Source organism: Balearica regulorum, chromosome 4 (assembly GCF_011004875.1).
Source record: "Balearica regulorum gibbericeps isolate bBalReg1 chromosome 4, bBalReg1.pri, whole genome shotgun sequence".
NCBI lineage: Eukaryota > Metazoa > Chordata > Aves > Gruiformes > Gruidae > Balearica > Balearica regulorum.
In genome coordinates, this window is record NC_046187.1 from 10,391,034 (window position 1) to 10,412,637 (window position 21,604).

General features: G+C 35.8%; 1 protein-coding gene across 5 annotated transcripts in view; it reads left to right on the forward strand.

The window, feature by feature from the left end:
* PCDH10 (protocadherin 10) overlaps window positions 1–20,765 on the forward strand; it is a 33,915-nt gene extending 13,150 nt beyond the window's left edge. The window contains exons 4-7 of one of the 5 annotated variants that reach the window (XM_075751159.1): window positions 1,308–1,637; window positions 14,740–14,829; window positions 16,758–16,832; window positions 19,168–20,765. In XM_075751159.1, coding sequence (XP_075607274.1) covers window positions 1,308–1,637; window positions 14,740–14,829; window positions 16,758–16,792 — 455 coding nt within the window. In that variant the 3' untranslated portion in view covers window positions 16,793–16,832; window positions 19,168–20,765. The remainder of the gene's footprint in view (window positions 1–1,307; window positions 1,638–14,739; window positions 14,830–16,757; window positions 16,833–19,167) is intronic. The other 4 variants (XM_075751161.1, XM_075751160.1, XM_075751162.1 and 1 more) reach the window with 4 other exon arrangements.
* Window positions 20,766–21,604: the final 839 nt, after the last annotated feature.

Consider the following 21,604-nt stretch of genomic DNA (forward strand, 5'->3'; position numbering starts at 1 on the left):
TTATGTTTCAAAACAGTGGTAGAATTCTTAATACTAATCCTCACATTGGAGATCAAGCTAATCCAGTTCTTTACAATGTTGGTGAATGAGCTACATTAAATGAATCTTATTACAGCTGTTCAAAGTTTTTCGTATTTCTCTTGCAAGTAGTGTCATTATTTTGTAATTCTAATGCAATGCTTGTAAATGCAGTGTTTATAACAGATTTAGTTCAGTTTTGACATACACCTATTCTAAGACACTCAGTTCCCTTTATAAATACAAGAAAAAGATTTCTTTACTGTTCTGCTTTTCTGTATGATGTTGAATATCAACTTGGAGACATTGGTATTTATTTTACTCTATGATTTCACACACCATTCCTCTCAAAACAGGTATAATCCAACAACTTAGTGACTCACAGTCAGGAAATATTCTTTTGGAAGGCCGATCCGAAGGTAGTCAATGGAAGCATAGCTTGTCATTTGAAATCTTAATAGCATTAAAGGATTTGTAAGCAAACAGTTCCGTGTTGGCAGGGACAAGTGTTTGCTTATATAGGGGAAGCATTAACAATTTTGTCAATAGTATCCATAGCCATGTCACATCGGACTACGGCTACCTTTGTGCCACTAATTACAGTAATTTATTATAGGATTCTGTCCCATTACTTGGATGACTTGATGATAGGAAGGACTGCTGCGGTAGCAGTGAAAACTATCTCTGAAAGAATGATGTAACGATTGATTAAATAAGCCATCCTGATCACTTGAAGGCTGGATTCCTACTTTGTAACATCTGCTCTTAACATCAATAGGCTCTGTCTGTACACTCATGTATGCACAGATAGTTCCTTTATAGGACTTACTAATATTTCATTTTCATAAATGAAATCTGTGATTCCTCGATTAGGACATTTCATTTCTTTGGTCAGAGATACATTTAGGTGGAAACAACTCCTTCATGTTCTTTAAATATTTCCAGCTGGTGAACCACAGACATCAACCTACGAGTAGAATTGAACTTTGTTTGAACAGGTTCTAAACAGTGAGATCTGCAAGTGGTTTTGTGAGATAGAACCACCACTACCCTTCTTCTTGTGATATTTGTGTGTGTGCGTGTGTGCAATATTCTGGCGTTTACTAACGCTTATTAAATGATGCCTTTGACTTCTGAAGACTGGACAATCAGATTTTATTTTTTTGTTGAGGAGATGAAGGTAGTGGAAGAAGTTCTTACGACATTTCTCTTTCCACTTCTCTCTTTTCTCGGCATAATCTTTCTTATCTGTCACCAGCTGCTCATGATGCTGAAGCTTATATCTGTAGTTTCTTTTTCTCTCATGCTTGCAGGCATGGATCTCTTCTCCAATTGCACAGAGGAATGTAAAGCACTGGGCCACTCAGATCGGTGCTGGATGCCTTCCTTTGTTCCATCTGATGGACGCCAAGCTGCAGATTACCGCAGCAATCTGCATGTACCTGGCATGGACTCCGTTCCAGACACTGAAGTGTTTGAAACACCAGAAGCCCAGCCGGGGGCAGAAAGGTCCTTCTCCACCTTCGGCAAAGAGAAGGCCCTTCACAACACTCTGGAGAGGAAGGAGTTGGACGGACTGCTGTCTAATACACGAGCGCCTTACAAACCACCATATTTGAGTAAGTACTATTCAAAAAGCTGTATGAAAGTGTTCCCTTTGCGGGAATAAAAATTAGCTCTTTCTGCTATTCATAGTAGGAATAATACAGACACAATTTTAGGAGCAGTTGGGAAAAATGGCTTCTCTTGGATGCAAGCACCACTGAAGAAGGCATTGTTCAATGCTTTTAAAAAAAGACAAAACTTTGATTGTTTTTAGTATGATGTGATTGTCAACAACAAAAGTATCAGCTGATATTAGTGGGGGAGTTGCTCAGTTTTGTTTTCTGTTGCTGGATTATTTTCAAAGTTTTCTTGGATAGATGGTTTAAACACTGGCATTGCCAGGCTAACATTTTTTAAGAATAAAATTGAGTCAGGGGAACTGTACTAGGAGCTTCTTTTTATGATTGAGTAATATTCTGTGAATAAACAGTATGTGTATTATTTCGAAGTAACTATTTACATAGTTAACGTTAAGGCTTTGGAAGGAAGGAGGCAAAACTTTTTGCCTTCGGTGAGATCATCTTTTAGCCTGCATAGTTTTTTGTCAGTGCTCCTCCATGCCTTCTGTCTTGTTCTACAATCTTGCCTCTTTCTTTAGTCACCTTTTGACTGTGGCTGGGTGGCATGAAGGAGTGTGATAGATCTCAAAAAGACCTTCATAACTCGTTTTGGAGTCTGAGCCAGTTGTAGAACCCTTGAGTAATACTTTGATCTAATATGTCTTTTCGTTCCATTTAGCAGCCTTCTGTATTTTATTAGAGACTGTAATCTCCTTGACTTCAAGAGTTTATCATGTTTATCTCATCCAAATAAGCCAAAGACATTAACATTGCAGTACTGACCCTTTTTAAAGCAACAAAAGTCTTTTAGGACAGCAGATCAAGGGTAAAAAAAAAAAGAATCTCACTGAATGGTATTAATTTATTTATTTTTATAAAGCATTTAGTTGTTCTGAAAGGTGCTGCACTAGCAGTCTTGGCATGTGAAGATCTTTGCTACAGATCGTTCTCAGCACAGACAGCTCAGTTCTCCCTTCTTAATTAATTGTCCAGGTATTTCAGTCCTTCAGAGAGGTCTTTTTACCACTTCACTCTTTAGATTTGCTTTACTGAAAGCTTCTAAATTTGGAGACCAAGCCTGATATGTGAAAGTCATTCCTAAAAAACCTTTCCTGAGACAATCAGCTTATTTTGTGTAGGCTAAAATGTCAGGTGTCAATCATCTGGTCATACTTTGAAGACCAATGTGAAATTTCACTTAGCTATGACCTAACGACTCTTGACTTCATCTTTGCCTAACTGGTCTTCCATCATTTACCTCTAAGAAGCATTCTTTAGTACTAAGCTGTAATCTAGCAGTACTAATTTAATCTCTGTCACTTCAGTTAAAAATTTGAGTTTTGTAGCACTGATGGTCTAATCACAACAGAGTTCCGATGCAGTATGTGCATTACAATAATGATTATATCTGCTCCCACCACAATGGTAGTTCTGTTCTGTTTTGTTCTTGACCTGGGAGTTTTATTTCAAATAACAATGAAATATTTGTTTTATTGATAGTTTAAGGATTTAAAAGTTTGTTCAGCTAACATAAGCAATGTTGTTGAACAATGTGTTTACATATAGACATTGGTCTACATTCTACGCTTTTCTGGTATAAAGGCATAAAAAAAAAGGAGGTAAAATGTTGGTAGTAAACAACATAAATGAGTGGTATTACATAACCCACACTTGAGAATCCAGATTTAATTTTTCTTTTTTTCTTTGAATCTCAAAGCTAAACTTGCTACAAAACGAGTAATATTTCTCTGTTTTATTTTCCCTTATCTAATATTTTCTTTAGTAAAATTTTAGATTATAATTGTGTAGCAAGTAACAGGAGCAAAGAAAAGAAAGCGCAATAGTTGTAGCAATAAGTAAATAATTCATTATTAATAATGTATTCAATGAATAAGGCAAGAGGAATGCATAAGAGGAAGTTGATTCAGGAAGGAACTTTAGTTGAGCCACTGGGTAATTGTAATAAAATTAAATTCAACTTCTTAACAAAGAAGATCATAACAAAATCAGTTTGTCAGTAGAATGATTTTTTAAAAAGAAGTGATTAAAAAGTATGAAACAGAACCCACATATTCAGCAAAAATACTGTATAAAGAGTTACAGCGTGTATGAAAATGGCCACGTGAAACCAATAGAAGAAGAAAAAGTATATTGCAGAATACAAAAACTACTTGAACTAAAAAGGTCTCTTAAAAAAAGAGGGTTTCTTAAGCAAAATGATCAGAAAAGAGCATAAGTTCTAGCAGGTAAACTTTAGGATGGTAATTAGTGGAGATGATAAGAGGGACTTCTTAGAGCAAATAGCCAAAGGCATGCAAATAAATGTAGACAATTTTTAAGATGTCAAGTGTAGTAAGCCAGGAGAGAATTGGTGGGTCTCTTGAGCTGCACTTAGTGAGGACGAGGATGTTGCAGCAATTCTAAACTATTTCTTTGCATTTGTATTTACCAGAGGTGGGACAGAGAAAGACCGAGTGGCATATTTAGGAAGCCACCCATCCCAGGTAACCCTTTCAAATAAATGTACAACACTGAGTCATGGAAGAGGATATTGTTGAAAAATTGACTAAAACAAATAGGAAGAAGTCAGTGGATTATGTGTTTCTTTAATTTTCAGTTTCTAACAAAAGCTAGTAACCAAAGAATGTCAGAAGTTGTTTATCATTAAAAAAGGTACTAGAAAATCTTGTCAATTACAGACGAATGAGAAACCTTAGCATAGGACATAAAATTGTAACTGGAGGAGTTTTAAGAACAGGGTAGCTGGCATCTGTCCAGGAAGATTTCACAGAAAGGTTGCAATCTATTAGACTTTTGATAGAGTGGGTGAGAATTAATCAATACAGTGTATTTGAACTGTCAAAGAAACCCCAAAACCCAAAAGCATAGCTTCTGTATAGTAGAAAAAGCTACTAAAGTAAGCGAGTGTTGTCACAAGGTAAAGCATTACCAGACTCTGTGTCTAAGAGAAAAAAATCACAAGGATAAATGGAACATTTTAGCAGAAGCAGAGTTCCCCAAGTGTCTATGCAGAGATCCATGGAGTTTAAAAAAAAGAATTATCTAGAAATGGAAATGAGAAAAAGGGGGAGGATTTGCAGGTGACAGAAAATGGTTTAGGTCAATCAAGTCTCCAATAGACTACATATGCCCGTGTTGTGCAGTGAAGCGTGATCCAGAAAACTCAGTCTGCTTCTGACCTAGCTCACTCTGGCATCGAAAGCTGCAGAGCAGCGTCAGCACGGTGGAATAGCTGAGCGAACTTACTCACTAAAGTTATGCTGTTAGTGCAGTAGCTACAAATGTTAACTGGTAACTCTTTGTGGAGCTTTCTCTGTGCCATGTATCTGCTCAAGTTCGTGTCTGCTTGGTGATTCCTGTGCTGTGTTCCGATGGGTGTGTTCAGTGTAGAACCTTAGAAAAGATAAACAAGGAAGGCAACGTATACTATCATGAGAAACTCGAACTCTTCTTGAGAAAAAAGGCAATGGAATCATTCCCTGAAAAGTGTCCCCCAATGTACAAAGCCAGCAAGAAGGAAATAAAATGCCAGGTTGTAAAAAGGAATTGAATTGAAAATACACTAAAAAAAGTATTACAAAACTCTAGCCATCTATTCATTCCATAGAAATACATAGCGTAACGGCAAAAATACTGAAAATATTTCTACGCAAAGTCATAGCAAAAGCTAATTAATTTAGACAAGCCGTGATAGGGACATAAAGTAAACAGGAAACTGCATGAAAACAGAGAAGGTAAGCTGGGCACTTTCGTTTGCCGTTCTCAATCACAAGAGAGCAGCAAGGCAGCAAAACAATTGAAGGACAACCAGGTCATGAACTGATAAGATCATACACATTTGATGAAATGATACCCGTTTGACACAAATAATACAGTAATCCGTCAAACTTATGATTATGGGGTATGCTTGAAACCAGAGGCTTAAATAGTGGGTATTTGGGTGTTTGCTTCTTTGTTGGTTGAGGTTTAGGTCATTGCGTGGATAAATGAAAACAGCAGCAGCTATATTACAAATTATAATGTAGAAAAAGATAAAAATCCTCATACTTCAAAGGGTTTCTTTATGTCCCGTTATCAAATTTTCACCTTACTGGCCTAAGCCATTGGATTTATTCATACACCAATTTCCACATAAACATACGTACTCTGTATATTATTCTGAGCAGAATACACCAAAAGGAGGTCTTTCTGTACTCAAATAATATATTTTGAAGAATATATTTTTACATATGTTTTTAAGTATTTTGTATAAATACAAGTTATAAAATTGTGATGGGATCGATAAATTGTAGGGTTTTTGAAAACAGTTTTCTCATAGAGTGACTCCAGGATTCTTCTAACTATTATTCTTATTCATCCATGTGATTTGAACACTGCCTTTCTGCAGACGGTAAAGAAATTTTCATAATGACTTGAATGTTCATAAAACATGAGAGATTCTGAACTTGACTGAAGAAAATAAAATAAGTGAAATAACACTGGTGAGGAAAATAAAATGTAGCTTTTGAACAATTCCTATATTTTTAAAATAGATTCTAATAATTTCTGACTTTTCATTCAGTCATGTTATATTAGACATTATTTTTATAAATATTTTTACTGTAGTGACCAAAAACCCTAATCCAGGATTCAAATTCTGTTGTACTAGATTCTGTAGGATCTCTAACAGCTACTGTCTTCACAATGAATACCTTATCAGTCTGATTCTGATCTAATTCCAATACTGTAGACCAGGTCCCGAGGTGCTAACAGTGGGAACAGCACCATTACATCCATCTCAGTAGTGTTTTGGTCTATAATTGGTGATAAGAAGTAGCTTTAATTTTATTTTTTTCTGTAATTGTGGGTCATTCTAGATGTGCATTTCTTTTATAATACTTTAGAGCTTTCCTAAAATTACGTACTGACATTAGTGATGATAGAATATTTTTTCTTCCTATTAAGAATTTAAGATTTTTTTAATATGAAAACAGTCAAATATTGCCATAATACCTTAATTTTCTATGTAGAAATGCTTATTTCGCTCTAAAAAAATACTTTGACATATCTTAATCTACTTTGAAAGCAGGTTAAAATAAGCTATGTAAAGGCACAATTTGCTGCACAGAATAACAGTGTTTGTACAAGGAGACATTCTGGAATAATAATAGTGTTCTAAAGTAGCCCCCTAATTAGCTCTGCAATATTTTCTACATACACGCAAGCATCTTCATCTTTATTGATGAAACTATATCATTACCATGGTAATTATTGCCAACATCATAAATATATGATGTATGAATCGGGATTTTATCACGTTAACTATGACATATACATAGAGAGAGAACTAAAAAGCTGGTCTCTTCCCCAAAGAGCTGGTTACCTAAGCAAAGTTTATTGGAAGGGAGAAAAAAATCCCTTTCTTTGGCTGTTTTGATTTGTGTGGCATGTTTATTCAACATCATTTGATAGATGCATATAGGTCTGGGCTTGCAGAGTCAAATGATTTGCATGAGACTTCTTTGCATCATCCAAAAAATGTAAAGGTAAGCTTGTCCTCACTCTGAGCCTCTCTCTTAGCCTGGGTAGCCGTTGACTCTGCAGTAGAGGTACAATGAAAGTCTGTACGCAATCAGGGAGATTGGGCTTGGGTCTGTGCTCAAGTCCCTACCTTCATGTAAAAGTATAGATGTAGTCCCAGGTTCTTGTTCCACAAAATATTTGTCACCTGCTCAACCGGACCTATCTGAGTCAAGTTGGTTTACAAATAACATTAAAAAGCTTTCAAAAGCCTTTGCACAGTTAAATGTTTAGGAGTTGGACCATCAATTTATTTGAAATAATCTACCACAGAGCTAGCACAAAGAATGGTTTAACTTGCAATCATTATCCATCTCCCTGAATTAGATTAGAACAAATGACCTAGAGGAGAAAAACGTTCATGTCTTTATACCAGGAGAAGAAATGTCTCACAATCCTTTGATTATTTTTCAAAGGAATAAAAAAGTGCATGTAAATATTTGTGGGGTATTTTGATCTAGTTAGGATCATAAAGGCCTATTTCTGTATGGCAGGATATGTCACACAACATTTTCTGCTGATGTTAAACATACATATATAAAAAGATGTTTTAAGCAAGAAGTCTTTACTGTTTTGGAAAAGTGTCGTGTGTCCCCCCCCCAAAAAAAAAGGGAAATCACAATTTTGTACATTTAATTTGATGGAAGAATAATTTTCTTTGGTTTTTTTTTAGTTACATCTCATTTCTGGAAATTTGTGTAGTTTTATCACAGCTATGATGGACATTATAGCATTACATTTGCACAAAGATAAATAACAGCTATTTTGAATGGGACAATTAATTTTTTAAAATGAGGCCTGTCTACGTTTTTGCTTTTAAATTTAGCCTACTTGATTTCTAATACGAATCAGGTAAACTTGTGAGCTGCCTGATCCCTTCGTTAATCATTTTTAATTCAATTTGTGATTTTCACACGTTTGAAGTAAAAATGCACAGAAGTAAAAGCAAATAAATTAGCACCAATAAGTTGCATGTACATATTACAGTTCTTGGGGTAAGAAGAAAGAAAACGTTGTAATGCTGAATTAAAAAAAAAAAAATAATGTTAAAATTGTATCTTTCAACTTTAAATGTGATCTACATAGCTGACTATCCTGCATATCCTGTCACAGACACTGGAACTCTTCACTTATATTGAGGAATTTATCTCTGGGACAGGATACAGCTCTCATTTCTGCATGAATGAGAATAACTGTGTACATCCAAAATTGCTCAGCAAAAATGGAGACTGAGTTGAAAAGCCAAAATCTAACAATGCTAAGAAATCTAATGGAATACTTCTTCTTTTCTAAAAAGTCTAATAGAGCATTCCCATTTTTGCGGTATCATCTGAAGCACAGAGATTTATTCACTTACACTTCAAGTTTGCCACTTCAGATACGTTATGTCTATTAGGTAAATAAAGCTTACAGAACAACCCCCAAACCTGAAATAAACAGGTAATACTAATTAAAATATAGTAAGGGGAGAGCAAGACTATGATGTATTTTTACTCATTATTGTAGGTACTCTATGATCTCGAATAAACCACTTATGATGATTCACTGTTCAATGATTATTGCATAACTTCTGACAGGTATTTTTATCTCGCATTCATGACTGGTTTGCATTCTTCATCTGAACATATTCCTCTTGCAGCTATCGCTCAAAGGGAAGAACACTTACAGAGTATTACTGCAATAATAGAAAGGAAATGGATAATTCAGAAAGCAAAATTGGAAAGGAATATATAAATACGCAAAGATAACTTGGCTGTAGCCCAATGAAACCTATAACTTACATTATTTTAATCAAATTTTATGACAATAATGAATATAAGAAAAAGAAATAAGCCTTCGTTTAATTTTAAAGCACAGGTGTTAGCTGTTATATTTAAATACTCTTTGCTTGAATCTCTTTATATAACTGTGATCTTGGACAGAATTAATGGTACTCTGTATTGTACAAAATACTGATAAAAAATGTAGTCATTTTTAGATTTACATAGCATCTTTTATCTTAGATGACTCTATAGCTCTTTGCCCCTACAGTGCAGGAAAATAATTGAAAAAGTTAAAAAAACTTGAGTAACTTCTATTTGAAAGAAAATTATGGTTTTAGTTTGTCTTAACAATGTATCATTTAAACTATTTCTTTTCCTCTAATAGTTGTAAAAGTCTGTACTTCCCAGGTCTGACTGGAACACATAGAAGTCTTGTATATCTAACTCTCTCAGATTGGTGCTATATTTATTCAGTTATGTCAGTTGTGAGAGGGCTTATGTCTGCCGTGAGTATACCATTTGTGGAGATTTTTTTTTTTTAATAATGAAATGCCATTTTCTGGATTCCTACCAATGAAATTTGGGGGGGGGGGGGGGGAACCCAGCCAAAACATTACTTGAAACGTTAGGAATAATTTTTGAGATTACTGTGTTATGTTGGTTTAAAATTCCAAAATGCCTCTTGTCCTATAAATTTAAATCCTATGCCAAAAGTAATTTAGCCACTTATGGACATGAGTCTCTTTGGAAAGCAGTGAGGTATTTGCAGTTAAAATTTTCAAAGGCACTAAAGTTATTTATTTTTGATAGGCAAACTCTATTCATTATGAATAAATGCTATTCTTAAATGTACAAACCTCCTTACTGTGACAGTCAGGAGCTGGAGAATTGAATGTGTGTGCCTAATCTTGGGTCTGTGCGCAGCAAAGTCTTTTCTTCTCTGCTTGCCTCTACCTGAGGAACTCCTTGGCCTGCACAGCAGAGGAAATTGTTCTTGTTTCTGGCTCTTTTGCTGCACACAATAACTCTGATTTTCCACTGTCATTTCCACTGCTTTAATTTTTGAGGGCATCCCTTCCTCTTTTTTTTTCTTTTTTTTTTCCTTTTTTTCTTGACCAAAGGAGGAAAAATAGGGAAAGCCATTTAAAGAATGTAACAGCCAGTAAGAGAAGGAGCTGCATCTATTTATCGTGTTTGGACAAGCACACTATAGGGATCGGTGTTGCTATTTATCTGGCAAGCCTGTAAATAGCTCTATTTGTACACTAGCCACCGAGACTCCACAGTTTCATGCTAGCAGTAGGATGACTGCTGCTGGGAAGTAGCTGTCAATATATTTAATTTGTTTCAGAAACATAGTATGGTGAAGTCAGAAGAGGGAAAAACGATGTATTTGGCACCTTCTTGTAAGACAGGAAGTAGGAGATAGATAGAATATAATTTTTAACTTCAATTTAATAAAATTGTTGAAAGAACTAAACATGATGATAGTAGTCAATGTGGATTCACTAGAACTCCAAACTCTCCTAAGGTAATGTGATTTCTTTCTTTGGTAGGACAATGGTCTTTATTGGTTGAAGAAAATACTGTGGACATGGGGAAGCAAATCTTCAGAACTTGCTTCCTAAATTTTGCCTGAAAATTATGTGCATGTATGAGTTGCAAGAGTAAATCTGCATTTCTTGCATACACATGAATCTATTTCATATGTGTAAATGGTGTTATTTTACATGGCATTTCCACAGGTTATCAGGAGTAATGTGGATTAGAAAGAAAAAAAATGGATGCAGAGTAGATTCACCAAAGAAGTTACGGGGATGACAGACTCCTGTTTTAGCAAGTGACCTGAGTCCTCTGACTTTATCTTTTCACCTCCAGCATCATGGCTGCATTCAGCACTGGAGAAGGATTCTTTATGAAACTGCTTGAATGCAACCTTTCTTTATTCATAAGGAATTTTATAGATGCTGATATTGTGGATTCATCTTATGTCAGAGTGAAATTCTGTCACTTTGTGACTTTTTTAGTTGCCTATTTGTGCTTTAATTTGACACTCGTCTGTTCTTGATTGGAATTTAGATGACAATGGAATGTAGCTGCACACAGCCGTGGGTATTGATAGGAATCGAGATCTAAGAAAGTTCTTGCTTACAAATGAGATGCAGTAATACCTTTTTTGTGCTGTACTTGAGATAAAATGCTGTGTGCTTTGTACTTGCAATATTCTTTATGTTCAATATGGCTACACTGCTTCTAATTAATTAAACAGTATCCTTCCCAGCACTGGAATGTTACGGTCTGTGCTCTCACACTCTCTGGCGTGCCTTTAGCCTGTGTCAACTAGCTTGCTGCCCTAACAAGTCCTGGACATGGCGCAGGGGTCAGAACACGGGCCAGGCACCATTCCTGAAAGCAGATTGAATAAGAGCCCACTATATGGCCCCCATATATTGCTCGATATGGCTGAGAAATTTTAATAATGTGGATATAAATCATTCCATTCTCTTAGTCTTAAGTGACAAAGAATGGTCATGGGCAAATTTATTCATGGATCGAAACTGAGCCAGTGTGTCTTTTTGAGTAAGAGAAGTTTTGAAAGGAATGTGAGAAGTTTATGTGATACACTTAAGTGCATTGTCTTGGTAAACTGGGACAGACTCTCTGAAATCTGAGTGTACGCTGCTCATGAAAAACAATGTTAAGTGCTTTAGAAATGGAAAATAAAACACTCACAATATGAGAGGGGACATACCTGCCAGATCCTAATGCCACCTAATCCCTGCCAGGAGAGAGGACTGGTTGAAAAAACATCACGGCAAAGATAAACTGGATAGGACTACACAGTGTGATGCTGATGTAATACTGTAATGCATGTTACCTCATGTAAGAACAAGTGAAATTAATTATTTCAGGCCAAATCCAGCATGATTAATTTAGGCACCTCTGAAGGCCACGAAATGGTGACTTATACATGTCTGCTTCTCTCTTGAATCTCTAGGGAACCTAGGCACTTAAGAGCAATTTAGGAGGAATGCTTCATATCCCTCCTCTTCTCCCCAGGGCACTGAAAATTTTAAGTCACATTGTAGCCAGCCGTTAGTGTATTCTGCATTGGTTAACTCTCAGACTGACATGTTCATTTTCAGGCTTGTCAGCTTAAAGAGATGTATATTGTAGATTGCAGAAGGGTGCAATAAAACGGTGAATTTTGGGGAAAAAAAATATTGAGGAAGAAGAAAAGAAGGAGGAGAAGAAATTATTGTTGCTTATGAATACATAAGCATTTTTTTATGAAAAAAGGAATGAAATACTGATATTACTAAGGATAGTACCAAAATTATTAGCTTACAGTGAATTGGGAAGAATGTGAATTTGCTACTCGATCATTTATGCAATTACAATAAGGTGCTGATGGAGAATTTGGAAATATTCTTAGAGAATGTGCTCTGTGCTTAGTTTGACATACATCAGGAATAATTTAGGAGTTACTTAATTGGTCTTAATACAGTACATAACTATAAGAACTCTTGCAAAACTAAATATTCCATGATTCTCTGAATATAATGGTGATGCCATGTATTATCTTTAGTGTTTTCAAGTAGATAATATGGTTATAATAGTACAGAAAGATGAAAATGCTTTCTTCTGCGTACTGTATCTTGTGGGAAAATGGTCTTTGGTATTTTTATGGTACATTATAGAATATAGCTTAGCACTTTCTGTGCTGAACTGTAGTAACTAAAAAGCATTGTTTCTGCAGTAAATAATGGCAACCAGAGATAAATCAAATCCGACATGTACTATGCCACTGGGCTGTTGCTGGCAGTGAAAAAAAATTGTCAGCATTTAGAACAGAAAATAAAATACACATAAAAGTGTCTTATGTGCCACAGAACATTTATGACAAAATCCAGGACTCGATTCAAAAGAAAATCCTTCTTAATACATTTAATGTAAAGCACATGTTGATTAAGGTCAGTGCTTAAACTTAAGCCTATGCTTGCGGATAGTCCTAAACACAGAAAAAATTATCTGGTGCTTACATGAGCTAGGACTTGGATACTTATTCTTAAGAACTGAAATGATTTTTTTTTAATCCCCCCCCCCCCCCCCCCCCCCCCCCCCCCCCCCCCCCCCAAGGATCAGCTAAGTCCAGGTAGAATATAAAACTCAGAGCACTCAATAGCACCAGAGAAACATAATTTCAGTGACTGTCATGATGAGTCAACATTTGTATCAGATATTCCACTTGCGATATGAACATATTTACCAAGACACGTTCCAAACATTAAAAATCTCTTTTAAGTATGCATTTTCCAATCTCGAAATGAAGTGGTGATATGTGTCAGTCAGAAATTTGGTCAATAAACTTATTTCAAAAAAGAATGATAATCTGTTTAAAAGTTGTTGATATCGAATTCAACACTACATTCAAAGTTGAAAAGTGGCACTTTTGTACTTAAGCGCAAAGGACGAACCTCTTTCCCCCTTTTCATGGAATAGGTAACACTATTTTTTTCTTGTTCACTAGATTATGGTCAGTACAGTGTCCATCACTTGTCAAATTTTGGCTTGGCTGGGAATCACTGTTTCTTGAATTGATTTAAATGAATATAGACATGGAAATGTATGCACTTAACGCAAGACGAAAGGAAAAAACAATATATGTGGGTACATTGTTTGTTTTATACAAAAGATAGCTTTTTGGCATAATCATATTTGTTCCAGAAGTAAAGTGTTTTCTCAAAGGAAGGAAAGATTTTAATGGTCTGGGGGGGTGGTGTGGGGGGTGTGTGTGTTATTTAGCTGAAAGCAAGTCTATTTCCACATAAGATTCAGTGCAACAATTGCAAACTTTTGCATTTTGGCCTACTTTATTTGTTCACAGCCTGAAGACCTAATGCTCAAATTTCTTTTTCATTTCACATGAAATCTGGGTAATTGCACCCATCAGTCCAAATGCTGTTGGTTTATTTTAGAAACAATATTTATATTTTGGGGTTTGTAGATCCCAGAAAGAACATTTCAGTCATGCTGAATTCCACGTCTTTATTAGGGACAAATTCTGCCTTGGTGCAACTTAGATGTTCACATGCAGGAGCTTCTCCTGCCTTCCCTGTCTTGTCAGGTGTCAGAAACGGGCAGGCAGAATGTGGTCCCATTCTTACCTACCTCCCTTGGTGGCCTTCAGGAGTCTTCAGACATACACATAAGCACATAAACAATGGCCACCAGAGCCAACTGACTCGCTGACGTTAGGGGAGAGTTTGCCCTTTTAATTTTTTTAAAGTACAAAAGTAAGTATGTTCCATCTTCATTTTTTCAACCATTTGATTAATACAGAGTTAACAAAACCACATTAATTTTGTAAAATGTAACATGGGAATCTGGAATGCAAACAATTTTGTCCAAGTGTGCTCTACATAGATTTCTTAACTAAAGCCTTGAAAGAAAAGGAAAATAAGTTCCCTTTAAACTAATTCATGAGGAAAAGATATAGGAGAAAAATATTATTTTCATATTTGCATACCAAAGTTTATTGGACTGGATAAAACAATCTATTTATAATGCCATTAGTGGGATTTTCATAAAAAAATTATTAGTGATGCTTTAAAAAACTTCTTTAAGTAATAGCTCCCCCCTCAAAAAAAAAAAGGACTGCAAAAGATACTGACTTGACACCTGCAATAACTGGAATACTTTTTTATCCACAGAACATGGGTGGCAGCAGAGTAATCCCCATCCTACATCCCCCAGCCCCAGCTGTGTGTCTCACCCTTTACCTGGATGCACCACTACAAAGGGTGAGGGAGCTATGGTAGTTTACTCTGCGTTCCCATTCATTTGTTGACCTCTTTCCAAAAATATAGTTGCTGATAACTGAACTAGAGCTCCAGGTGAACTGAAACAGCCAGGTTATTTCATATAGAATACCTTCTACCACTGCTTAAATCCTGGTCTCTATTCAATTGGGCCAAGTTAAAACAAGAATGCTGAATTTGCAGTCTGTTGGTTGTCACTAGAATTATCCATTCCTGGCTCTGTCAAAGCTAATGGGACTTAGTGAAGGGCAATATTTAATCTGCTACAGTTAATGTATAGACCATAAAGCAAACCATACAAATATAAAGAGAGTTAAAATTAATAATGCAAATTTAAAACCAACATTGCCATAACATATATGAGGTAATTAATTCCTTTTTAAATTATTGTTCACTACAAGCAAAAAGTATTCACTGTAACGCCGGAATAGCTGGGCTATTCCTGAGTGGAATGCAGGAGATTACAGCCTCTCGTAATCTCTGTATCGGTTGCAGTGTTGGGTGGCATGGGGAGGCACACATTTTTTATAGGGGACCCACAAGAAAAAAACATAATGCATTGAGTGCTTGCATAGAAGCCCATATCTGAAAACCCATATGAAGACAAATATTACTTGGAAATTGTGCTAACTTACAGAATTTGGATCTGAAATAGCAAGATGACAGTTTACGTACTGGCTTTTCCCCCTGTTCTCCTGCTTTGATTTAAAAAGAGTTTTTTAAGTTCAGCTGTCTTCTTTCTCCTGAGTGAAGGGGTCTCAGCAATACTTCTGTAACAGCAGCAGCATGCCTGGCATTGGATATTCTTTGGAGATTTTATTATGTAGGGGTTCATTTGGATCTTTAGACTGCTGGCACTTGGGGGAACTCAGCAGTCACCCTGTTACAGCCAATATAATGCTGTGGGAGTTGATGGAACTCTTAAATATAGTCTAGAGTGAAAGCGACAGTAGTAGTAAAAGATGTAGGATGTGGGGTTTTGCTGCTGTGGAGGGAAGCAGTGGCCCTTCTCTCTGTCCTGGTTAGATTAGCTGGCAGTACTAAGCAGGAGAAAATTTTTATTCAGAGAGTTTGAAGGTCTTCCAAGTACAGGCAATCCCTTCCAGGGTTTGCCAAAAGAGGAGATGTATATGACTGTATTCACGCTGTAAAGTAGTAGTGTGACATCAAGTTTGGATGCAATAGGATGATTCACAGCAGGGTGAAAGGAAGATTTATTAAAGAGACTAGGGCTTTACAGTATTTCCTGTTCATTTCTGATTCATAAGCTAGGAATAATCATTGCATACTTTATTTTCTCCTTTCTGTTTCTGATGTTAGTGGTTTTCATTTCTTTTTCTGTTCATCTCCCACTGATGTCTTTACACGCCTTCTCTCGTCAGTCTACACAGAACTAGCTCACTGTGAATGGGAGGCTTACTAATGTGTACCAAGGAACAAATGAATCTTAATGTATTTTTTCTGGTTTTTATTTCCAGTTTTTACTGCAATTCCATATAAATTTTATGCATTAAATGCTCTTTCTGTAACACTCAAAATCTTTGTTAAGGTCTTTGGGGAAGGATCGATAGTCAATACAGCATAAATCATGTACCCTAAGAATTTTAATTGGAATACTTGTGATTCTTTAATCATCCTGTTCACCTCAAACACTATTAGAATATATGTACAAATAGTATAATTACATTAAGAGGATTATGAAACTGCTTATTCTTAAAACACTCTTTCTAACTAGTACCTGTACTCACACAGACTTGAAGCTTCCCTATGCACTAGTTTGAGAGTTCGGAACAGGAGATAAAATAGGGATGAAAGAGAGAGCTGTGATCTCAGAGGAGATATTAGGCACCAGAAATTATGGTGTTCTTGTTCCAGCTCTTACACTGACTCTGATACTTCCATTTCTATAGCACTTGCCATCTCTGGATCTCAAAGTGGATTATAAAGAATAGTGATTTAAACCTTCCTGCACCTCTAGGAGATAGGTAAGCAATATTATTCCCATTTTACAGATGGAGAAGTTGTGATACAGAGAGGCTTAGTGTTTCTTTTTAAAGTTTATTTATGAACACACATGCATGCACACACACAGAGCCAGAAACAGATGTCAGGACTTTCATTGCCCTCTGTTTTAAGCTAAGTCCATCCTCCTTTCCATTTAACCTCTCTGATTTATATTCCCCATCTGTAAAAAGACGGAAACTGGTATAGATACAGAGAGATTTGCTCGCACATAAATTTCTGTGCAAATAGAGAAAAAAAAATCCATGGAGGACAAAAGCTGCCTTTGAAAACCCAATGCAGTTTATGTGTTGGCAGAGGATATTTTAGGATTTGGGACAAAGATTTTTGTAGGTGGGGAGAGATGCAGGTGTTCTGCACCCTAATGTGTAATATTTCGTTATTTCTAGAAAATGGCCCCTTTGTTTTGTAATATAAGCTTATTAACTGAAGTTTAAAAATTAAAAAGTGCACTAATTTATGTGGCAAAAAACTGGACACAGCCATTAACTCAATCTCTGTATTATGTGAAAGAATATCGTGAACAGATTTTGCTGTGCACCTCAAGTGTCACATCAACACCACCAGCCAATGCACTGTGTCAGCCAGGAGTAGGACAGGAGTGCCGCAGGAAAGCAGCAGCTGCCCCGGCTGCATAGCTGTAGAGTTTTCTCCCATGAAAGTCCTACTGTGTCTGTACTGCAGCACGAGTTCCTCAATCAGACAGCAATCTAGACGTATTTACAAGAGAACCAAAATTATTAGTGAACTTTTGGAAAAAAGTGTTGAAGATCAAATATCAGTCTTGTTATTGCTATTACTATTATTGGCATGATTGTTTGTTGTAACACTTAAAAAGATATTTTAAAAGATGTGTAGAAACTTGATTGGTCTGGTCCTATACTGCCTCAAAACATCATGAAGATTCTGATCTCATTAATCTTGACTACAATGTAGAAAAAAATCTTGTGGATGCTTTTAAAAATCCTCTCTAATTCTGCTACTAATTTACTACAGAAGTGAAACATCCAAAACATAATATATTAGATGTTTTGATTTTAATGTTAGTAACACGTCTGGCAATTGTCTGTATGTTGAACAGATAGCTTATAAATGAATGTTTTTCACATTTTTCCGCGTGCATCCTATGGCATAGGCAGGCTAGATTAGACAAACATACAACGCCCATGTTAACATTTTCCTGTAAGTAACCTAACTTCCCTACTGCGATACAGTAGATACATTTCATATGTTTATTAGTGAATATATATAGTGAATAAGTATGGCTAATGTATATATTTATGTTAAATGGAACGGAGACTGGATGTGTTTGTGTGTCAGCATGCAAGCATCAACATGTATATATGGATGGCTTGATTCAAAGATTCATTCTGAAGTTAAGATTCCTTTTTGGTTTAGTTGTAACACTTCATGCACAGAAATACACTGAATTTCAGGTAGGGATTTAGTTGATTTGGAGCTAAGGTAAAACCTGATTTTATCATTATAAGCTTTACTAAACAATAAGGACAACGCTGATGACGATAATGATAATAATAATAATAATAATACTACTTCAGCAAGTGATTTAGTTCCTTGTCTCAACTTCATGTGTGACTGAGATCAGAATTTAACCCAGGGTCTTCCTGAATGCTAGTACAAATCATTTTTACCTTTGCTCCCAATTACAGTTAAAACAGCCAGTGTCCTGAGGTAATACCGCTACCACAGCTGGTGGATTAGGATTTGGGTTTGCTAATGCATTGACCTTCTTCGTCTGTGTAACACGAGTTAATTTGCAGCCTGACAGTAAATGCTGAAGTTTGAATTGTAGCACTAATGCACCATTTTTTCGTCTCTGTCAAACCAGACTAAAGGGTGATGAGGATAATGGTTCACTTTGAAAGAGAAGGAAAACCGGCTCCTCAATCTTTGGGGGATTCTAGAGCTTGCTTCAAATTACACAATGAACAAGTTAAAAATAGGCTTGGAAATTCCAGTAATATCGAACCTGCAAGTCTGACTGTTTACCTTGTTCTTATACTGATTCTGTATAGGCACATTGGAATACTTGCCATGACATGTTAGACAGCATAATAAAACAGCATGTGAAGTTTGGTTTTCAGGCTATCAAGCCTCAAAAAGACTTTTCTCTGAAAAGTGAATCAACATTAAACTGTTTGCTACAATGGGGATTTTAAGCGACAGTTTGTGACAAGTTTTGCTTGTTTCTCTACACTCTAAGAAATACTAAACCTAAGAACTGTTGGAGACTGATTTTTTTTTTCTCTCAGAAGTGTCTTTCTTTCTCTCCTGCAGCACGGAAAAGGATATGCTAGTCACTTCTACAGGACTTACCTGAAGCAGCATGATTTGCACAAAAGTCGACCAACAAAAAGCATCAACTTTCAACTTCATTATCTTGGCCATCCAGTTCTGTGTAACTGAAGGATTTGTGTGCTGTTGGAGACATCATGGCCAACAATAGGACCTAATTGCTCTCAGCAGGCCTGAGAAATGAGTTGAAATGTGTAGAACTGTAGAAACTTCAGAGGCAACTGATCTTGCCTCTCTGATCAGTGTGTGCCTGTTTACAGCACTATATATCTTTCTCTCTCCAAAATGTCACTGAGCCCTTTAGATGTTTATATTCACCACAAGAAGCCAATCGTACAGATAAAAGAAATGTGCATTATAAATGCAATATCACTGTTTTAAACTTGACTGTTTTATATTATTTTTGTGTGATCAAGTGTTCCCCAAACTATTCCAACTTTACAAGAGAGATTGTGATCATGTTCTTTTCACCTGTGGGTCATAAAAATGTTGTTAATCTGAAGACCCACAAAATTATCAAAGACATTCTGTAGTTTATACACCGTGTTGCAAAGTGTTTACTGTACTATTTCAAAGCTTCTAAATAAATATAAAATATATATATATTATATTATATATAATTTTCCGAAAAACGTGGTACAACTTAGTTGATTTTTAAATGGATTCATACAGTCTACACCACACACTAAAGTGAGAAGGTAATTCAGGGTTCCTAAGCTATCCTTGCTAAAAACAAAAATAAAATAAACCTTTAATAGTACTTCCCCAATATTCGTATTTTGGTCAATCCTGTTTTTCTTGTTTAAAAACAAAAACAAAAGCTGTAAGCAACAACATTTTGTCTAAAAGTTGTAATGAATCTTCAATGCCAAAGATGCAGCTGTCAATATTACCAGAATGAGCGCTATGTACTATCAGAGGTATAAATCACTCTCCATTATTTTGATTATATTTCTATGGTTTTTAATTTGGAATCACAAAATCTTTTATAAGGCTCTATAAACTCACCTGTATATGTTGTTAAAAAGAACACTGGGTGTCTGTACATTTTGCAATGTAAGATATAATGTAAGTGAAGTTAAGTATTTTAAGAAAATCATCCCAAACTCATAAGTACGCATACGTACATACACACACACGAACACACACACATCTCTCTTTGACATAGTTTTGTGAAACTATACAAATATATTGCCTAAAAATATTTCTCTTGTGGCTAGGAATAGTTGTTGATAGAATTCAAATTTCCAAGGCAAAGTATATGCCAAACTATTGACTCTTTTATCACAAAGGAGATTTGAAATTAGAAACATGGCACATTCTCAGCTGACCCTTCTCCCGCTGGAGTTAAAAATGGGTTGGCTACCATCTTTGTTAGGAAAAGGATTAAGGCCTTGCATATAATCTTTATGTTCTGTAATAATTCTGTGGTCTGAAGCGGTATCTTAGAGCGTTTCTTTTCTATGAAATATTGAAAAAGGTAAACTTTCAAAGGTAAAGGTTAAAATTACTTTCATGTCCATCAAGTTTAAGTACCGTTTACTAAATGTACAAATCTAGTAAAATGTTTTTTTCTTTTTTTTTTCTTTTTGTATTGTGTTTTTTTCCCCACTGTATCTTAATATGGCAAATATTGAAAACAAATGAGAGAACACTGTGTTATCAACCAATGTCTAGCCAAATTTGAAGAAATTCCTAGCGATGAGTCAGTATTAAGTGAGACACGAGAAAACCTCTCATTGATTGCAGTGGAATTTGGATCATGCTGTTCTATAGAAATTCTGATATTCCTACCACCTCTGCCACAGGATGAACGTGTGAGAAGCTGAATTTAGCCACTGATGAGTCGTAATAGAGTTTGGGTTTCTTCCTTTTGTTATTTTGGTTGTTTGTTCGTTTATAATGACACTTTGTGTTAGATAGAAGTATAGAAATCATCTGTATGGAAACCATCCTGCTATGGATCCAAACAAGACTCCTGATCAATTTGCAAGAGCTCTTTGTACAAACAGCTACTGGACCGAGCCCTGAAGTTGTTAATTTAACACTCCAAACAAAAAAAATATGCTTGTTAAACACTTTTAATGTGTACGTCTAGCACATTTGTATAACTGCAAAACATTTTGTGGCATCCTTTTTAAAATGCGTATATTATACAAAACACAATCAAAAAAAAAAAGCACCAATAGCTATCGATTTGAGCAAACACAACAGTGAAATGTTTCTCTAGCTGCAGGTAGTAGGACTTCTAGTCACCTATGGGCTTTGTCAATTTGATGAAGAAAAGCAATGAAATTTGTGACAAATATTTCTTCTAAAGGAGTTTGGTAAAATTTTGTTTCCGCTTTTAAAGCAAGAACATCCTTGCCCTTCTTAGAACTGGTTTTTCTTTATTTCCAAGTATCTCTTTAATATTAGA